This window comes from Garra rufa, chromosome 20, assembly GCF_049309525.1.
Source record: "Garra rufa chromosome 20, GarRuf1.0, whole genome shotgun sequence".
NCBI classification, from domain to species: Eukaryota; Metazoa; Chordata; class Actinopteri; order Cypriniformes; family Cyprinidae; genus Garra; species Garra rufa.
Window position 1 is genome coordinate 5,223,996 of NC_133380.1, and position 18,392 is coordinate 5,242,387.

The following is an 18,392-nucleotide window of genomic DNA, read 5'->3' on the forward strand; positions in this document are numbered from 1 at the left end:
ACTTAAAGGGATAGTTCACCCAAAAATTCTAAATTCTGTTTTCATTTATTTATTTCTGGGTGAACTGTCTCTTTAAGGGTTTAGCAGTTCTTTTGATTTTTAAAGAGACACTTAATGTCATAAAACACTGAGGTGTGAAGAAGTGAGTCTGAACCACGTCCTATTAAGACAGACCCGCATTGAGATCTTAGTGATAATATGTTTACATCTTTACTTTTTTTTTTAGAATTACTTTGGAATCCACAGCTGCTACTTTTTTTTCCTGTAAAAAAAAAAAGTTAAAAAAAGAAAGAAATCAGTTTAGTGAACTGAAACTAAACATTAAAAGTAAAATGTTGAAATAAAATAAACATCAACTGGAAAAAAGTAAAGTATTTTTTTTTAGCTGGCAACATTTCAAAAATGAAAACAAAATGAAAATATAAAAATAAAATTCCCCAAAACTTTTGCTAAAATTAAAATAAAAATCGAAAATATAAAAAAATGAAATGTCTATTGTTAGAAAATAGTAATAATAAAGAATGTCTATTTACTATAGAAGTAAATCTATTAAAAACTTTTTTTATATATATAAAATATAAATATTAATTAAAAACGTTAATCAAGAAATGTTAGAAATTTTGCCTTGGCAACATAAAATAAAAATATAATCATATAAAATATCATTAAAATAAAATCACAAATATTAAACTGAAAAAAAAAAAAAAAAATATATATATATATATATATATATATATATATGTAAAAAATAGTAATAATGACGAATATATATCTACTATAGAACTGAATCTATTAAAAACTAAAATAAAAATAGAAAAAAATTATTATTCTAAAATGTAGAAAATAGTAATAATAATCTATTTACTATAGAATTAAATTATTAAAAACGTTTTTTACATAAAATATAAACTTTGATTGAAAACTTAATCAAACTAAATCAATAAATGTTAGAAATGTTCAATAATGGATAAAAATGAATGAAAATAAATGAAATAATAAATGAATGCTATATAAATAAAATCTAAATTAAAATTCAAACCAAATTGAAATGAAAATGAAAACAGAAAAAGCTCATTTAAAATAAACTTGACCATTAGAAATGTTGCCTAGGCAACTAACTTGATAAATAAAAATAATAAAAAATAAATAGAAATAAAATATTAAATAAAGTAACAAAAACGACAAAGCACAAACTTAGAGTAAATGAAAAACAAAATAAAAAATATAAAATGTTAAATAATAAATACTATGTACATATAGTAGTATATAAATATTACTAAAATAACTCACATTTAAATCATATTTTTGGTTGGTGTCATAATCTGGAATTATACACATAATTGTTAATTATAATTACTAGCAATAAAACCTTGAAAATTCAAGGTGTCGACAACAAGTCTAAACAGCATTAAAATAAAATCAAATAAAGCAGATTGGATCTGTTCTAAGGCCCATTAAAGTCTTTTTTTAAGATGTTAATATGCAAAATCACAAAAAAATCCATCATCCACACCAAGTGTTTATTGAGTCACAGCAAGATGTTAGATTGCATTGGCAATGAACGATATTTTGACTACTCCCTCGTGTTTTCCTTCACACTTCTACTAGAATGCTACAGATCGGAATCAGAACGTCACATTAATTCTAATAATTTAAATGAGTTAATCAAACCAGTATAAATGTAACAGAACTGTTTCCTTGCTCTTATTCGACAATTATAAAAAGATAGATCTCTTTTTAGATATAGTTAATTATTAAAGATAATCACACAGCAATAAGAGAATTTTTCAGTGTATTTCCCAGGTTTGTCTGCATTCGATAACTCTTGAATTCCTCATATTAATGATCCAGTGATATCTGAGGGCTGGACAGACACTTGAAGTACATTCACAGCAGCTTGAGCAGTCGCTGCTGGTTTCTGCTAGTTCACCAGCAGAGGGCACTTTTCTGTTTTAACAGTCTAACAGCCCCTGGACTGTTTTCAGGATATATAAGAAGGGGACGGATTGCTTTTATGAGTCTTGATGGAGGGATTTAGAGGCAGAAAGCATTTGGTTCATGATCAATTAGCCCATGTAGGGATATTTCCATTCTGTAAGCGGCACATGGGTTTGCTTGACGACTTGCGGGGACGTCCATCGGAGGACGTAGTGAGGGCCGCCCGGCTTGTCGTTGGTGCCTGAAAAGATATGGATGAGATGTGAAATATATTTGAGATTTTTTTCATTTGCTGCATTTCCATTGATTTACTTAATGAAATAATATTTAATTTTTTTTATTATTATTATTATACTACTACTATTTTTTTTTTACATTTTTAAATAAAATTTAAAATTGTAAATATTTTTTAAAATAAAAATGTACTTAAAATTAGGCTAATTAATTAATTAAAAATTAAAAAAACATTTTTTATTAAGTAAATTAAAAGTTTCAACTCATATGCCAGTCAGAACACGTGATGCACATGCATTTCTGGTTAAAATAAATAAATACAATTAATTGACAAGTCAACATTATTTTCTGTTGAGGATGTTATTTAACCTGTAATATTATTCCAGTAATCCAAACTAAATTTTTTTAAATAATGTTAAGTAGTCAATTAAAGCAATTCTGAAGGAATAAGATATAAAGTTTGTTTTTTAAAACAATTGATTGTTAATTTTTTTTAAGAATTAGTAAAAAAAACAGTTTAAACATTTTAAAGAATTGTTTCTTTATCGTGTTACAAAAACAAAGAATGTTTGAGATTTTATATTTACTGATTTTGCATTTATATTTGCATTTATAACTCTGGACTTATATTTCACTTAAAAAACTTATTTACAATAATAAAAAAAAAATACTTTGTAGAACAAAAAATAAAAAAATCCATTAAGTAAATTAAAAGTTTTGACTTGCCTTTTAGTTAAAACAAGCAATACATGTTCATGCATTTCTGTTTGCATATTGTTGTTTTTTAACAAAATAATTGTTTCTTTATCTTGTTATGCAATCATTTAAAACAAAAATATTTTTTTAAAGACTCATATTTCAGAAATGCATGTGCTTTTCTATTAGCACACTTTTTTAAAATTCATTTTTAAGCATATTAATGAACAAGTCAACATTACTTTCCTGTAAAAACTTTAATTTAACCTGTAATATTTAATCCATTTAATATAATCTTTTAAATATATATAAAAAACCTGTTTATTATTTGAGCTGGAACTACTTTTCTAGCTAAATGATTTGTAATTTGTTTCTTTTGGCTGTACATTTTAAGGGCTGTGTATTTCAATGTTTACTTTTGGCACAGAAGTCAATTATTCTGTCTATGTAAGTTTTTTTGTTTTGTTTTACCTGATGCTCTGGCGCCACCAAATGGCTGCTGGGCCACAATGGATCCTGTTGATTTGTCATTGACATAATAATTTCCAGCAGCGTTTCTCAAGGCCTTTGCTGCCTCATCAATAACAGCCCTGAAACAAGCAACCACATTATAAATGTTAATGATGTAGAATTCTGGTGCAGAGACACGAGTGTCTGAACATTTTTTAGTTTGCTGATCTGGGTTGTTTAATGGATTTCATTTACATACTAATTTATTCTGGGCCTGCAGCTGAAAGTGAATATGATTAAATAGAGCTGCACTCACTTATCTTGGGAAAAGACGGCTCCTGTCAGGGCGTACGGAGAAGTGTTGTCTATTAAGTGCAGGACCTTCTTGTAGTCATTTTCAGGGTAAACGTAAACTGTAAGGATAGGCCCGAAGATCTCCTGAAAAAGCAAAGAATATATTTATGAGATATTTTGTATTCACTGATTTTGGCTTGCACTTATAGATCCATGGAAGCTTATTTCCACCATGGAATAAAAAATAAGTAATTGAGACAATTCTGACTTTTATTCTTCAGAATTAAGACAACAGTTGCGAGATAAAATGACGCATTTACCATCATTACCATTTTTTTCCCTATGGTGGAACAAAAACAGAAAAAGTATAAAAAAATTACAAGATGTAATTTCAGAATACCAAAAGAAAAATGCCAGAATTACGAGGAGTAAATTTAGAATTCCAAAGAAAAATGCATGAATTACAAAATGCAAAATCAGATTTCTGAAGACAACGTGTCAGAATTACGAGATGTAAATTCAGAATTCCGAATAAAAAAATTCAGAATTATTAGATGTAAATTCAGAATTCCTAAGAAAAATGCCAAAATTACGCGAATTCAGAATTCCGATTCTGACAGAATTATGAGGATTTAGAATTCTGATGAAAAATTCTAGCATTACAAGATGTAAAATCATAATTCTGAAGAAAAATGCCAGAATTACAAGAATTTAGAATTCCAAAGAAAAATGCTAAAATTATGAGAAGTAAATTTAGAATTCCGAAGAAAAATTCCATTATTACAAGATGCAAAATTCAGAGTTCCAAAGAAAAATGCCAGAATTATGAGAATTCAGAATTCCGAAGAAAAATGCCAGAATTACGAGAATTCAGAATTCCGAAGAAAAATGCCAGAAGTACGAGAATTTAGAATTTAGAAAAAAAAAAGGTCAAAATTATGAGAATTTACAATTCAGAAGAAAAATGCTAGAATTATAAGATGCAAATACATCTTCTAAATTAAGATTTCCCAAGAAATGTATTATGTTTTATTATCTTAATAAATTTTTTTCTGGAAATATGCTTCCATTTATTTAGCTTATTTCTTAGTCTGAATTTAACAAAAAAACATCTTTTAAAAAATTCTTTACATTTTCTTCTCTCAGTTGAAACAAACAATGAATGTATATTTCTGTTCACTTATTTTTTTTAAATAAATAAAAAAAAATAAAATAAATACAAATTCAATGCACGAGTCAACATTTTGTGAATTCCAAAGAAAAATGGTAGAATTACAAGAAGCAAATTTAGAATTCTGAAGAAAAATGCTAGAATGAGAAAAACACAAGAATAAAAAAAAAATCCCCCAAAATGGCAGAAATACGAAGTAAATTTAGAATTCCAAAGAAAAATTCCAGAATTACAAGATGCAAAATCATAATTCCAAAGAAAGAAAATCAGAATTATTAGATGTAAATTCAGAATTCCAAAGAAAAATGCCAAAATTATGAGAACTTGCAATGCAGAAGAAAAAAGCTAGAATTATAAGATGCAAATACATCTTGTAAATTGAGAATTCTGAAGAAAAAAAAATAATTTTATTATCTTAATAAAAAATTTTTTTCTGGAAATATGCTTTCATTTATTTAGCTTATTTCTTAGTCTGAATTTAACAAAAAAAAATAAAAAATTTAATTCTTTACGTTTTCCTCTCTCAGTCAACATTTTGTGTTGAAGCTTTTATTTAACCTGTAATATTCCAGTCCTAGATGCTCCCTGCTCTGCACATTTTGCATGTCTCCCTTATTTAACACTCCTGACTGAGATCATCAGCTCGTTGTGTATTTCTGTGTATTTCTCTCCTAATGAGCTGATGATCTCAATCAGGTGTGTTAAATAAGAAGGACATGCAAAATGTGCAGAGCAGGGAGCTCCCAGGACCAGAATTGAGAACCACTGATCTAGATCACTCATCCGGGTGACTGTGGGTGGTAACCAGGTCAGCTGAGACCATGTGATTGTAAAGGTTAAATAAGGTTAAATGGAAGAGATCAGTTTATCTAAACAAACTAAAGTCTATCCATTCAGCGCCCTGAGTCTGTCTGTGTGTGTGTGTGTGTGTGTGTGTGTTTGTTCCTGACCGGTGAAAAAACAAATAAACGTGAGCCGTTGTGCAATTTTTATACCTCATTCATGATTTTCTCCTGTGGGTCGGTGGTTTCAATGATGGTTGGCTCCACAAAATATCCTTTCTTGTCATCACAGTTTCCCCCAGCAATGATCTTCAGATGTGGAGAGGTTTTGGCGTGTTCCAGCCATCCCTTGATTCTGGAGAAGGACTGGGAAAGACATTAACAGTGTTTATTACTTGAGCAAGAAGTGAATCAAAATGTGATGCATTTACTTTCTTTTGTTATTGGATGAATAGGTTTGTACCTTCTCATCAATAACTGCTGAGAAGAAAGTGCTGAAATCTTCCACTGGCTGTAAAGTGAAACACAAATATTTCAGTTATGCATACAAGTTTGAAACTCATTTGAAATTGCATTGGCAGCAGGGAAGATGCATTGGCATTGATTTGCCTAATTTTAATATTACTTTATTTTATTATTACCGAATTATTTGAATCAGTGAGTTGTATACTGCAGACTCGCTCTGACCGAATCATTTAAATCAGTGAGTTGTTTACTGAAAACTCGCTCTGACCTAATCATCTGAATCAGTGAGTTGTTTGCTGGAGACTCGCTCTGACCGAATCATCTGAATCAGTGAGTTGTTTGCTGGAGACTCGCTCTGACCGAATCATTTGAATCAGTGAGTTGTTAGCTGGAGACTCGCTCTGACTGAATCATTTGAATCAGTGAGTTGTTTGCTGGAGACTCGCTCTGACTGAAGCATTTGAAGCAGTGAGTTGTTTGCTGGAGACTCGATCTGACCGAATCATTTGAATCAGTGAGTTGTTTGCTGGAGACTCGATCTGACCGAATCATTTGAATCAGTGAGTTGTTTACTGAAAACTCTCTCTGACCGAATCATCTGAATCAGTGAGTTGTTAGCTGGAGACTTGCTCTGACTGAATCATTTGAATCAGTGAGTTGTTTGCTGGAGACTCGCTCTGACTGAAGCATTTGAATCAGTGAGTTGTTTGCTGGAGACTCAATCTGACCGAATCATCTGAATCAGTGAGTTGTTTGCTGGAGACTCGCTCTGACTGAATCATTTGAATCAGTGAGTTGTTAGCTGGAGACTCGCTCTGACTGAATCATTTGAATCAGTGAGTTGTTTGCTGGAGACTCGCTCTGACTGAAGCATTTGAAGCAGTGAGTTGTTTGCTGGAGACTCGATCTGACCGAATCATTTGAATCAGTGAGTTGTTTGCTGGAGACTCGATCTGACCGAATCATTTGAATCAGTGAGTTGTTTACTGAAAACTCTCTCTGACCGAATCATCTGAATCAGTGAGTTGTTAGCTGGAGACTTGCTCTGACTGAATCATTTGAATCAGTGAGTTGTTTGCTGGAGACTCGCTCTGACTGAAGCATTTGAATCAGTGAGTTGTTTGCTGGAGACTCGCTCTGACCGAATCATCTGAATCAGTGAGTTGTTTGCTGGAGACTAGCTCTGACTGAATCATTTGAATCAGTGAGTTGTTAGCTGGAGACTCGCTCTGACTGAATCATTTGAATCAGTGAGTTGTTTGCTGGAGACTCGCTCTGACTGAATCATTTGAATCAGTGAGTTGTTTGCTGGAGACTCGATCTGACCGAATCATTTGAATCAGTGAGTTGTTTACTGAAAACTCTCTCTGACCGATTCATCTGAATCAGTGAGTTGTTAGCTGGAGACTTGCTCTGACTGAATCATTTGAATCAGTGAGTTGTTTGCTGGAGACTCGCTCTGACTGAAGCATTTGAATCAGTGAGTTGTTTGCTGGAGACTCGCTCTGACCGAATCATCTGAATCAGTGAGTTGTTTGCTGGAGACTCGCTCTGACTGAATCATTTGAATCAGTGAGTTGTTTGCTGGAGACTCGATCTGAGCGAATCATCTGAATCAGTGAGTTGTTAGCTGGAGACTCGCTCTGAGTGAATCATTTGAATCAGTGAGTTGTTTGTTGGAGACTCGCTCTGACCGAAGCATTTGAAGCAGTGAGTTGTTTGCTGGAGACTCAATCTGAACAAATCATTTGAATCGGTGAATTGTTTGATTCAGGCTCGGTCTGTCCAAATCATTTGAATCGGTGAGCTGTTTGCTGGAGACTCACTCTGAAAGAATCACTTGAATCGGTGAGCTGTTTGCTGGAGACTCGCGCTGACCGAATCACTTGAATCGGTGAGCTGTTTGCTGGAGACTCGCGCTGACCGAATCACTTAAATCTGTGAGCTGTTTGCTGGAGACTCGCGCTGACCGAATCATTTGAATCGGTGAGCTGTTTGCTGGAGACTCACTCTGACCGAATCATTTGAATCAGTGAGTTGTTAGCTGGAGACTTGCTCTGACTGAATCATTTGAATCAGTGAGTTGTTTGCTGGAGACTCGCTCTGACCGAATCATTTGAATCAGTGAGTTGTTTGCTGGAGACTCGCTCTGACCGAATCATTTGAATCAGTGAGCTGTTTGCTGGAGACTTGATCTGAGCGAATCATCTGAATCAGTGAGTTGTTTGCTGGAGACTCGCTCTGACCGAATCATTTGAATCAGTGAGTTGTTTGCTGGAGACTCGCGCTGACCGAATCATTTGAATCGGTGAGCTGTTTGCTGGAGACTCGATCTGAACGAATCATTTGAATCGGTGAGTTGTTTACTAAAGACTCGCTCTAACTAGATCATTTGAACCAGTGAGTTGAACCATGTGGAAATCCACTTAGTCCAATTTGCGAATTAATCAATCATTCAGTTCAAAATAACAAGGAACAGCATGTTTTTAAAAAATATACAGTAAAAAGTTATGCTTTGAAATGTTATGAAGTAAAAGTTTGTCAGAATAGAAATACTTTGATAAAGTACAGATCCTTGAAAAATGTACTTAAGTGAAGTAACAAAGTACTTTGGAACTGTCTACCATTGCATGTTACATGAATACTTGTGGACAATACTAAGCATTCAGCCTTTATCTGCTGAAACATTTGCAGTTGCAAAACTCTTTCACTTACGTCTCCTACTTTGATCTGTTTGTGCACATCCAGGAGTTGCTGTTTGATCTGAGGCCACAGTGAGTCTGGTACGTACATCCTGGAACAGGCCGAACACTTCTGTCCTCCATACTCAAACGCTGAGCGGATTGTGCCAGTCACCACGCTATGAACGTCTGCGGACTTGTGCACAAAGTGGAAGTTCTTGCCACCGCATTCTAAAACACACGTGAGAAACAAGAAATCATACAAAGAATCTTAGAGTTTAATTCTTAATGCAATGGGAACACAAACCTCCAGCAACACGAGGGAAGTTCCTGTAGATATCCAGATTCTGGGCGACCTGCTTCCACAATCGTTTGAAGGTTCTGAAAAAGATATTTTAAAGAAATTATGTATCACAGTTTCCAAAACAATATAAAGCAGTAAAACATTTTTAATAATAATAATGTTTCTTGAGCAGCAAATCAGCATATTAGAATGATTTTTGAAAGGTCATGTGACACTGAAAACTGGAGTAATGATGCTGAAAATTCAGCTTTGAAATCACAGGAATAAATTACATACTAAATAGTAAAAATATTTTACAATTTTACAGTATTTTTAATTAAATAAACACAGCCTTGGTCAGCAGTGTAGGTTTAAATCGTACAAGTTTTAGCCTTTAACCATGCAAAACATCCAAGAGGTTTAAATTTTCACTTTGTGCTGTGAGGCCACAAGGTCTGACAAACTTTAACTCAGACAGAAGGTTGTACAAAAGATAAGAGTAACGCAATCACATTACATACTGTCTGACTGAGTCAACAAGCTTAGAAAGAGACATACGGCACACTGCCGGTGAAGTTAATGCCAGCCAGGTGCTTAGAGGACGTAATGGCGTCTCCAAATACTGGACCATCGGCTGGGAGGAACTGGATGATGTTGGGTGGCAATCCAGACTCTCTCAGGATCTTATAGACAGCGTAGCTGGCAGACATGGCAGTGTCGCTGGGTTTCCACAACACCACGTTACCCTGAATGCATATATGTCACAGAGTCAGTCTTAGAAATGAACCAAAACACTCAAGTGTCAATGCATGTCACTGACATTAACTAATTGATTTTAAAGGAATAGTAATCAACCATAACTCCTACAAAAACAGCCAGTTATAACTGAGGATCAGATGACTTTCTCCACATTGCTAAAACTGCCCGGTCCTGCAGATTTGCTTAATTCAACATCAGGAAGATCAGGCCCTTTCTTTCGAAACATGCTTTGCAACTCCTTGTTCAAGCTGTTGTTCTGTCCAGGCTGGAATATTGCAATGCTCTTCTGGCAGGTCTTTCAGCCAGTTCTATCAAACCTTTACAATTAATCCAGAATGCGGCTGCAAGATTAATTTTTAATGTACCGAAAAGAACGCACGTCACACCTCTCTTCATCAATTTGCACGGGCTACCAATAGCTGCTCACATAAAATTCAAGGCATTAATGATTGCCTACAAAACCACCACTGGCTCTGCACCGCTTTACCTCAATTCATTACTTCAGACTTATGTGCCCTCTAGAAACTTGCATTCTGCAAGTGAACGGGCATTATTGTGCCATCCCAAAGATGCACAAAATCACTTTCACCCTCTATTCTAATTCTATATACAAAAAATTAAATAAAAAAATGTGCCCTTTTAGACTTATACTATTTTCATTTACTTACTGCTTGTTTACTACCTTCTCTACTCTTTTTCTATTTTCTAACACTAGCTTGATTTTTCTTTTTTATTCTATTTTGCTTTATATAATAAAAAAAAACTTGCTATGTGTACTGCATTAGGCTAAATGAGACTTGTCATAGAACTTGCATGTTATTGCTCTTTTGTTGATTTTGATTGCTTCCATTGTCCTCTTTTGTAAGTTGCTTTGGATAAAAGCGTCTGCCAAATGTAAATGTATAACTAGCCGATCTGATAACAACATCACAATAATCCACAAGTAACCCACACCACTCCAGTCCATGAATTAACATCTTGTGAAGTAAAAAGCGCTTTACAAGTAACAAATCCATCAATAAGATGTTTATAATGCCAAACAATTGTTTTCGGCTAAAATACGATTCCATAATACATAATAACACTTCCTCCAGTCAATCTCCTGTTGTCCTCTCACATCAAAATCCATGTTTTGGCTTATAAACGGTGCTTGATCTGTGCAGATTTATCTCCTGGTTTAACTGTTGTTGTGAAAAACATCTGAATTATGTATTATTTTTAATTTACAAGATGTTAACTGATGGACTGAAGTGGTGTGGATTACTTGTGGATTATTGTGATGTTTTTATCAGCTGTTTGGACTCTCATTCACTGCAGAGGATTCGTTGGTGAGCAAGTGATATAATGCTACATTTCTCCAAATCTGATGAAGAAATAAACTCCTTTACATCTTGGATGACCTGAGGGTGAGAACATTTTCAGCACATTTTCATTTTTGGGTGAACCATTCCTTTAAATACTGACAATTTTAAAAGAGAAGTGTAAAAGACTATTAACATTCAGTAATATAAATGATTAGACTGCACTACTTTTGTATAAAGTGCTTGACATCTCACCATAATAGCAGGGGTGCCGGCCAGGTTTCCACCAATCGCTGTGAAGTTAAATGGCGCGACAGCGGCTACAAATCCCTAAAACATGTAAAAGTCAAGTTAATACCAAATAAGGGCTTGCACAGACAAATCTGATGCGTAGTTCTGTAATCATTCATGAAACTCTAGTCGTGAACCCACCTCCAGTCCGCGGTACAGCATGGTGTTAGTACTTCCATCGCTGTCCAACGGCTGCTGCTGTTCCAGCTCAATCGCATGTTTGGCATTGAACCTGAAGAAGTCAATGAGTTCTGGAGCAGCATCAATCTCAGCCTGGATCACAGTCTTACCCTGAGACACAGAGCAAAGATCAGTAGATTAAATAATTATAATCTCACGTGCAAAAGTGTAACGGACTGGTTAACATCAGACTAGTAGTAATCAGATCCAGCGGTCTCAGGTTTATGTTTGTGAAGACGCACCTGTCCAATCATGGTCTTGGCCAGAACTTCTGCTCTCTTGGGTCTGCTAATGATGTCAGCAGCTTTAAAGAAGATCTGGGCTCGATCAGCAACGGGTTTAAGATCCCATTCCCTCCGAGCAGCGACTGAAGCCTCAATGGCTTTATTTATTAGCTCCTAGAGACACAAACAGACAAATTGTGAACAAAACCAACCTCATTGCATGCTAAGTTAAACCTTTGAAATGGGTTTTACAAGCTCAAACCCATCTGCAGTATTCCCTCATGTCAATGTTATAATTTACAGTATTAACATACTGTACCTTATCAGCATAGCAGAACTTGGACACTTTGTGAGAGTGGTTGAATGGCTAAACAGAGAAACAAATTAAAACAGTTAAATCCCACAAAACAATAACTTCCATATAACATCATAAAATGTAACCATTTAAATTAAATAAAGCCACATTGTGCTTGTTTGGAGAGAGATTTATTAAAAGTATAACACAGAAAAAATATAATAATAAGACCTTAAATATTTTAGAAATGATTTTATTTAAAATAAAACTGAAAAATATAGTAATAATAATAAAGATATAATAATAAATAATAAAAATATAATTGATCACAAATATTTGAAATTATTTGTCAATTATTTTAAGGACAATAAGTAATTTTTTTAACATGATGATGATGATGATGATGATAATAATAATAATAATAAATAAATATATATATATTTTTAAAAAAATAACAGTAATAATAATAATAATAGGACCCTAAATTTATTAAAAAAAAAAAGTTACTGCTTGGAAAAGGACTTTAAATATTGATATCAAAAAGTTCAACACTTTTCATATAATAATAATAATAGTAATAATACATTGATCTTAAATATTGATTTAAGTTAAAATTATTTTATTTAAAGGACAATACAAAACATAATAATAATAAAATTATTGAAAATTTTACATTATTTTATGTGAAGTTTATTATAATAATAATAGTAGTAGTAGTAATAATACATAGATCATAATATTGATTTAAGTTGAAATGACTTAAAATAATAGATCATAAATATTGATTTAAGAGAAAGAGACTGCAGTCTGAATGACTATGTATGTTGTGCATGGAATAATATTAATATAGAAGCAGCATAAATATTAGATTCCATTTGCAGCAGCATGTTAAAACTGCAGGCTATCTATTCTAGTTATTGAAAATATTGGCAATTATCTGCACCTCAGTATTACAGTAGATAATAAAACAGTATGCAATAATAATTTATTGAGTGTAAATTATAATTTTAAACCAATTATTAATTTAATCCCACCTTATTGGGACAATTTGAGCCCTCCCTACACCTACCCTAACCCTACCCAATAGTTGATTATTTCCTTCATTTTTAATTAAAAATAGAAAGAAAAAAAATAGTTCAGCAAATGGTGGATTCAATCTTGGGTCGATCACGTCAAGAATGACTACGGTATGCGCTTTACCATCTATGCCTCCGGAACTGCTGTTAGACTATCGTCTTTTATCACATGCACTTAGTGTAAATAAACATTCTGTATTAATATTAAGCATTATATTTTAATGCCATGATAAACATTCAAGCATTCTAAATGCACTGATGATGATTCTGCTGTAAAAGAGCTACCAAGCACATTCATAAAGTTACCAGAGAAATGATTAACTCACAGACAGCTGGTATCTGATATCTTTGGTCCACACTTCTTCATTTCCAATCACACATGGAATCTCTTCTGTCTTTGTCTTTAGGTTTTGTAATGCCTGATGAACAAAGTAAAACCCGAGACGAGTCAGAGTCAATCAATCAGATATGGTCATATTTAGTATATTGGGACATCAGAGACAGTTCTAACCACCTTCTCCAGTTCTAATCTCTCTTTACTGCCCTCTTTGAACCCCAGAATGGGCTCATTCTTCACCTCCACAGATGCACATGGGAAAGTCTTAAACCTGCAGAGAAACAAAATCAACAAACATGCTGTCTGCTCTTCAAATTGTTAACTTTTCTTGATTGGTTTAGTCACACAAAACACAAGCCTCTCAATCAGTAACTTATATAAAATCAACTACAAGAATAACAGGAGTCAATTTAGGTCACTTCAATGCAAACCTGCAATAATTATTAAATACGTTAAATAATACAAATATCCTTTATGTATTTAACACCATTTTTTGACTTTTCTCTAAGCCTTTTAGTATAAAAAGGCTTTTACATTTGCCAAAAATAGAACTTTTTATATTAAAAACAAACAAGCAAGCCTTGCCCAGGTTTTAAAAAGTAACGCAAAAGTAACATAACATTACTTTTTTATAAAAAGTAACTAAGTAAGGTTATTACTTATACATATAACATGAATAAAGAATAGTCAGTAAAGCTGCAATGTTTCTCTCGTAGAGTGTCCCAGTTTGTGGATTAGGCTTATGAATACATTTAGCTACAATAAAAACAATGAAGACACTTGTGCAAACAGATCTCACCTGCTTAACAGCGGGAGGACAAGTTTCTTGAGTATTATGTAACACAGTCTGCCTGTTTCTTGCACGTAACATGGAAACTTTCAGTATTTGCTTGCATCGCATAATACCGCACAGACATACAATTATTATCATTATTTATTGCGTATGTTGACATGTGTCAAGACTCTCTGAAAGTGAAAGTCATGTGAGAATGCATGTGCAGTTGCATACATACCCCTTCCAAGACTGCCAGATGACCGATCTCACGCGTAGCATGTTTAATCTGGACGTAGAGTGAAAGGAAACAGCTTATAGTGATATATTTATGTACAATTAAAAAGTAATATCGTCCTTCTGAAGAACTGTAACGCTAAAATGCGATCTTGACAGTTAAATTTTCCAAGATCACAGGCAGCGGTATCACATGAATGGAGACTTACCACTTCCGGTACAGGGGGAGTGTTTGTCAGTGTTAAAGTAGTTATAGCTCATACAGCTATCAGACACCATGTTTCTCATTTTAAAAAAGCAAAAAATGTTAAAAATTGTGTTTAGCATTCTATCTGTACGTTTAGAAGTTCATTGTGTAGAAATAAAATAATTTGAAGATACGCTTCACCCCTATTGTTCATAAATGGAAGAGACGAAAGGGCGAGTCTCCACGGGCCAATCAGCTTTCGAGACGTTCTGCTCTCTGCCAATCAAAAGAGTCGTTTCTCCTACAGCATTTCTATTTATAAAAGATTAGAATATTTTATGCTTACTTGGTTGGCAGTGGTGTTTTTTTTTTCTCCAGAGTACACATTTTGCTCTTTCGTGGAGAGCATTTGTTTGTGTGTGTGTGTGTGTGTGTGTGTGTGTGTGTGTGTGTACCTGGTATTCATCACGTTGTGGGGACCAAATGTCCCCACAAGGATAGGAATACCAGTAGATTTTGACCTTGTGGGGACATTTCTCAGGTCCCCATGAGGAAACAGGCTTATAAATCATGCACAATGAGTTTTTTTGATGCAGTAAAAGTGTGCACAATCTCCTGTGAGGGCTAGGTTTAGGTGTAGGGTAGGTGTAGGGTGATAAAAAGTACGGTTTGTACAGTATAAAAACCATTACGCCTATGGAATGTCCCCATAAAACATGTAAACCCAACGTGTGTGTGTGTGTGTGTGTGTGTGTAAACCACAGTCTATGGTGTAAACTATTTACGTAATTAAATTTTACGTAATTTAATTTAAATTTAAACAAAAAGTGCGATAGCATAACAAACCACGCCTGTTTTTAAAGAATACATTGGTGTTAGTTTAGTCTCTCATTAAACCATATATGTGACCCTGGAACACAGAATCAAGTCATAAGTTTCAATTTTTTAAAATTGGGATTTATACATCATAATAAATATGCTTAGATAATAAATCATAATAAATAATGCATAGGCCTATTTCTAAAAAAAAAAAAAATTTCAAAAATATCTTCATGGAACATGATCTTATTATCCTAATGATTTTGGTATAAAAGAAAAATCTGAAATTTTGACCCACACAATGTATTGTTGACTATTGCAAATATATCTGCACTACTTACGAGTGGTTTGATCAAAACCAGTCATAAGGTTAAATTTTACAAAACTGAGATATATACATCACATGAAAGCACAATAAATAAGTTTTCTATTGATGTATAGTTTGTTAGTATAGGACAATATTTGGCCGAGATACATCTATTTGAAAATCTGGAATATAAGGGTGCAAAAAAATCTAAATACTGAGAAAATCACCTTTAAAGTTGTCCAAATTAAGTTCTTAACAATGCATATTACTAATCAAAAATTACATTTTGATAGGTTTACAGTGGGAATTTTACAAAAAATCTTAATGTAACATGATCTTTACTTAATTTCCTAATGATTTTTGACATAAAAGAAAAATCAATAATTTTGACCCATAAAATGTATTTTTGGCTACTGTATGTCACATTTCACAGATTGATGTGGACAGAACTTTTCTCAAGTAACATCTCACAGATATAAAATATACCTCAAGTAAATAACAGGAAAAGAAAACTTAAATATGAAAATATAAATATGTAAACACTTTAAGGTTTCTCCTTTTCCATGTTTTTACAACCTCCCAGCGTATCCTTCAGTCTTACATTCAACGGTTTGACCAGTCTCAACCTCACGCATGCTGCACCCACTTATTTACATTTTGCGGTATACACGGAATAAAAAAATTATTTTACGGTACACATTTCATTCCGTGGTAACGATATATAGCGTCATACCGCCCAGCCCTAGAGGAGAATGTAGATTTTGATTGGCTGACATGTGTTCGTTATCTCCAGACATCTTCGTTTGAATGCTCCTGCAGCGAGTGTGCCGGCACTATGGCCTCAGAGGCGCTGGAATTAATCACCCTTCCAAAGTACAACAGTCTGTTAATCAGTTAGTAGTCTTCACAATAATTAAAAATGAGTAAGTCTATAACTTCAGATCATCTGAATGTCTCTACTGGGTGCTGGTTCTTGTAGTCATGCGCTTTGACATCACATCCTCAATGTGCAAGCTGAAGAATCGACTGGAAGATCCAGAAGAGTTTTCACTGTCCTGCAATACAGGTACGTGTGATGAACAAAACATCTGCCCTCTGCTGGACACTCACATGAATATGTCTAAAAGACATTGTCAGGAAGACATTTGCTCTTAAAAACAACATCGGAATGTTTAAGCATTGAATATTGAATGAAGTTGTTTTATTTGATGTATGATCTTTAACAGAGAGCACACAGGTGACAGTGAACAACAGAAAAAGCCCAAAGCAACAGCAAAAGAGAAGGAAGAAGAATAGGGTTGAGCCTGCAGGACCACAGGAAAGATATTGAGAGCAATTCACAGAACAGACAGATAGATAACAATAACAATAGATCTATTGATAAATAGATAGATTAATAAAACGATAGATAGATGATAGACAGATGGAATAATAGAACGATAAAACATTAGATAGAAAGAGAGATGGATAATAGAATGATAGATAGAACAACAGCTAGATAGATGATAGATAAATAGATTACAGACAGAATAATAGATTGATAGATCTATTGATAAATAGATATATTAATAAAACGATAGATAGATAGATGATAGACAGATGGAATAATAAAACGATAGATCAATTGATAGAAAGAAAGATGGATGATAGACAGAATGATAGATAGAATGGTAGATCAATTGATAGATAGAAAGAAAGAAAGATGGGATGATAGACAGAATGATAGATAGAATGATGAAACTTTAGATAGAAGAAAGAAAGATATAATGATAGAAAGAAAGATAGATGATAGACAGCTAGAATTGTAGAACAATAGATGATAAACAGATAGAATGATAGAAAGTCAGATAGATAGATAAATGGATGATAGATGGATAGATAAAATGATAGAATGATAGATCAGTTGATCGATAATAAAGAAAGAAAGATGGATGATAGACAGAAAGATAGAATGATAAAACTTTAGATAGAAAGACAGAGAATGCTAGAACGACAGCTAGATAGATGATAAACAGATGGAACGATAGATTAATTTATAGATACATATAGATAGATGGTAAACGGATAGATAAAAAGATAATAATAGATCAATTGATAGATAAAAAGATTGATTATAGAACGATAGAACAATAGATATAGATAGATAGATAGATAGATAGATAGATAGATAGATAGATAGAATTACCACAAAGAGATAAAAAAATATGTAGAAACAGAGGAGGAGGAGAGACATTTGAAATGCAGCATAATCTAATAATCAGTGTTTGTGTTGAACAGGTGGAAGCATCAGACGCCAGCAGCAGTGCTCAATACAGACTAGCTGGAGTCGTGTCACATCTGGGCAGCAGTTTGTATTGTGGTAAGAGTTTCTTCTACATTTCCCATCATTTCATTGACTTTTGCAGGATCACACTAATGCTCCTTTGTCCTGTAGGGCACTATATCAGTCACATCCGGGACTTCACTGGAACCGGATGGCTGGAGTGCAGTGACACCAGCATCAGAACATCCAGCTGGTCAAAGGCGTCGAGTAACATCAAGAAGAACGGATACATGCTCTTCTACGTGAAGAGGTAAGTATTACCTCAGTACTAGAGGGCACTGTTGTTTTGT

The 18,392-nt window shown here is 33.7% G+C and overlaps 1 protein-coding gene across 1 annotated transcript; it reads right to left on the minus strand.

Annotated features, from left to right (window-relative positions):
- Nucleotides 1-1,506: 1,506 nt before the first annotated feature.
- Nucleotides 1,507-14,658, minus strand: aldh4a1 (aldehyde dehydrogenase 4 family, member A1). Its single transcript, XM_073825885.1, has 15 exons — nucleotides 14,471-14,658; nucleotides 13,635-13,728; nucleotides 13,447-13,539; nucleotides 12,069-12,116; nucleotides 11,768-11,923; nucleotides 11,487-11,636; nucleotides 11,310-11,384; nucleotides 9,553-9,740; nucleotides 9,019-9,092; nucleotides 8,746-8,942; nucleotides 6,029-6,076; nucleotides 5,779-5,931; nucleotides 3,635-3,756; nucleotides 3,340-3,458; nucleotides 1,507-2,179 (listed from the first exon to the last, which is right to left on the minus strand). The coding sequence occupies exons 1-15, from the start codon at nucleotides 14,509-14,511 to the stop codon at nucleotides 2,067-2,069; spliced, it is 1,671 nt and encodes a 556-aa protein (XP_073681986.1). The 5' UTR covers nucleotides 14,512-14,658; the 3' UTR covers nucleotides 1,507-2,066.
- Between the last annotated feature and the right edge of the window lie 3,734 nt (nucleotides 14,659-18,392).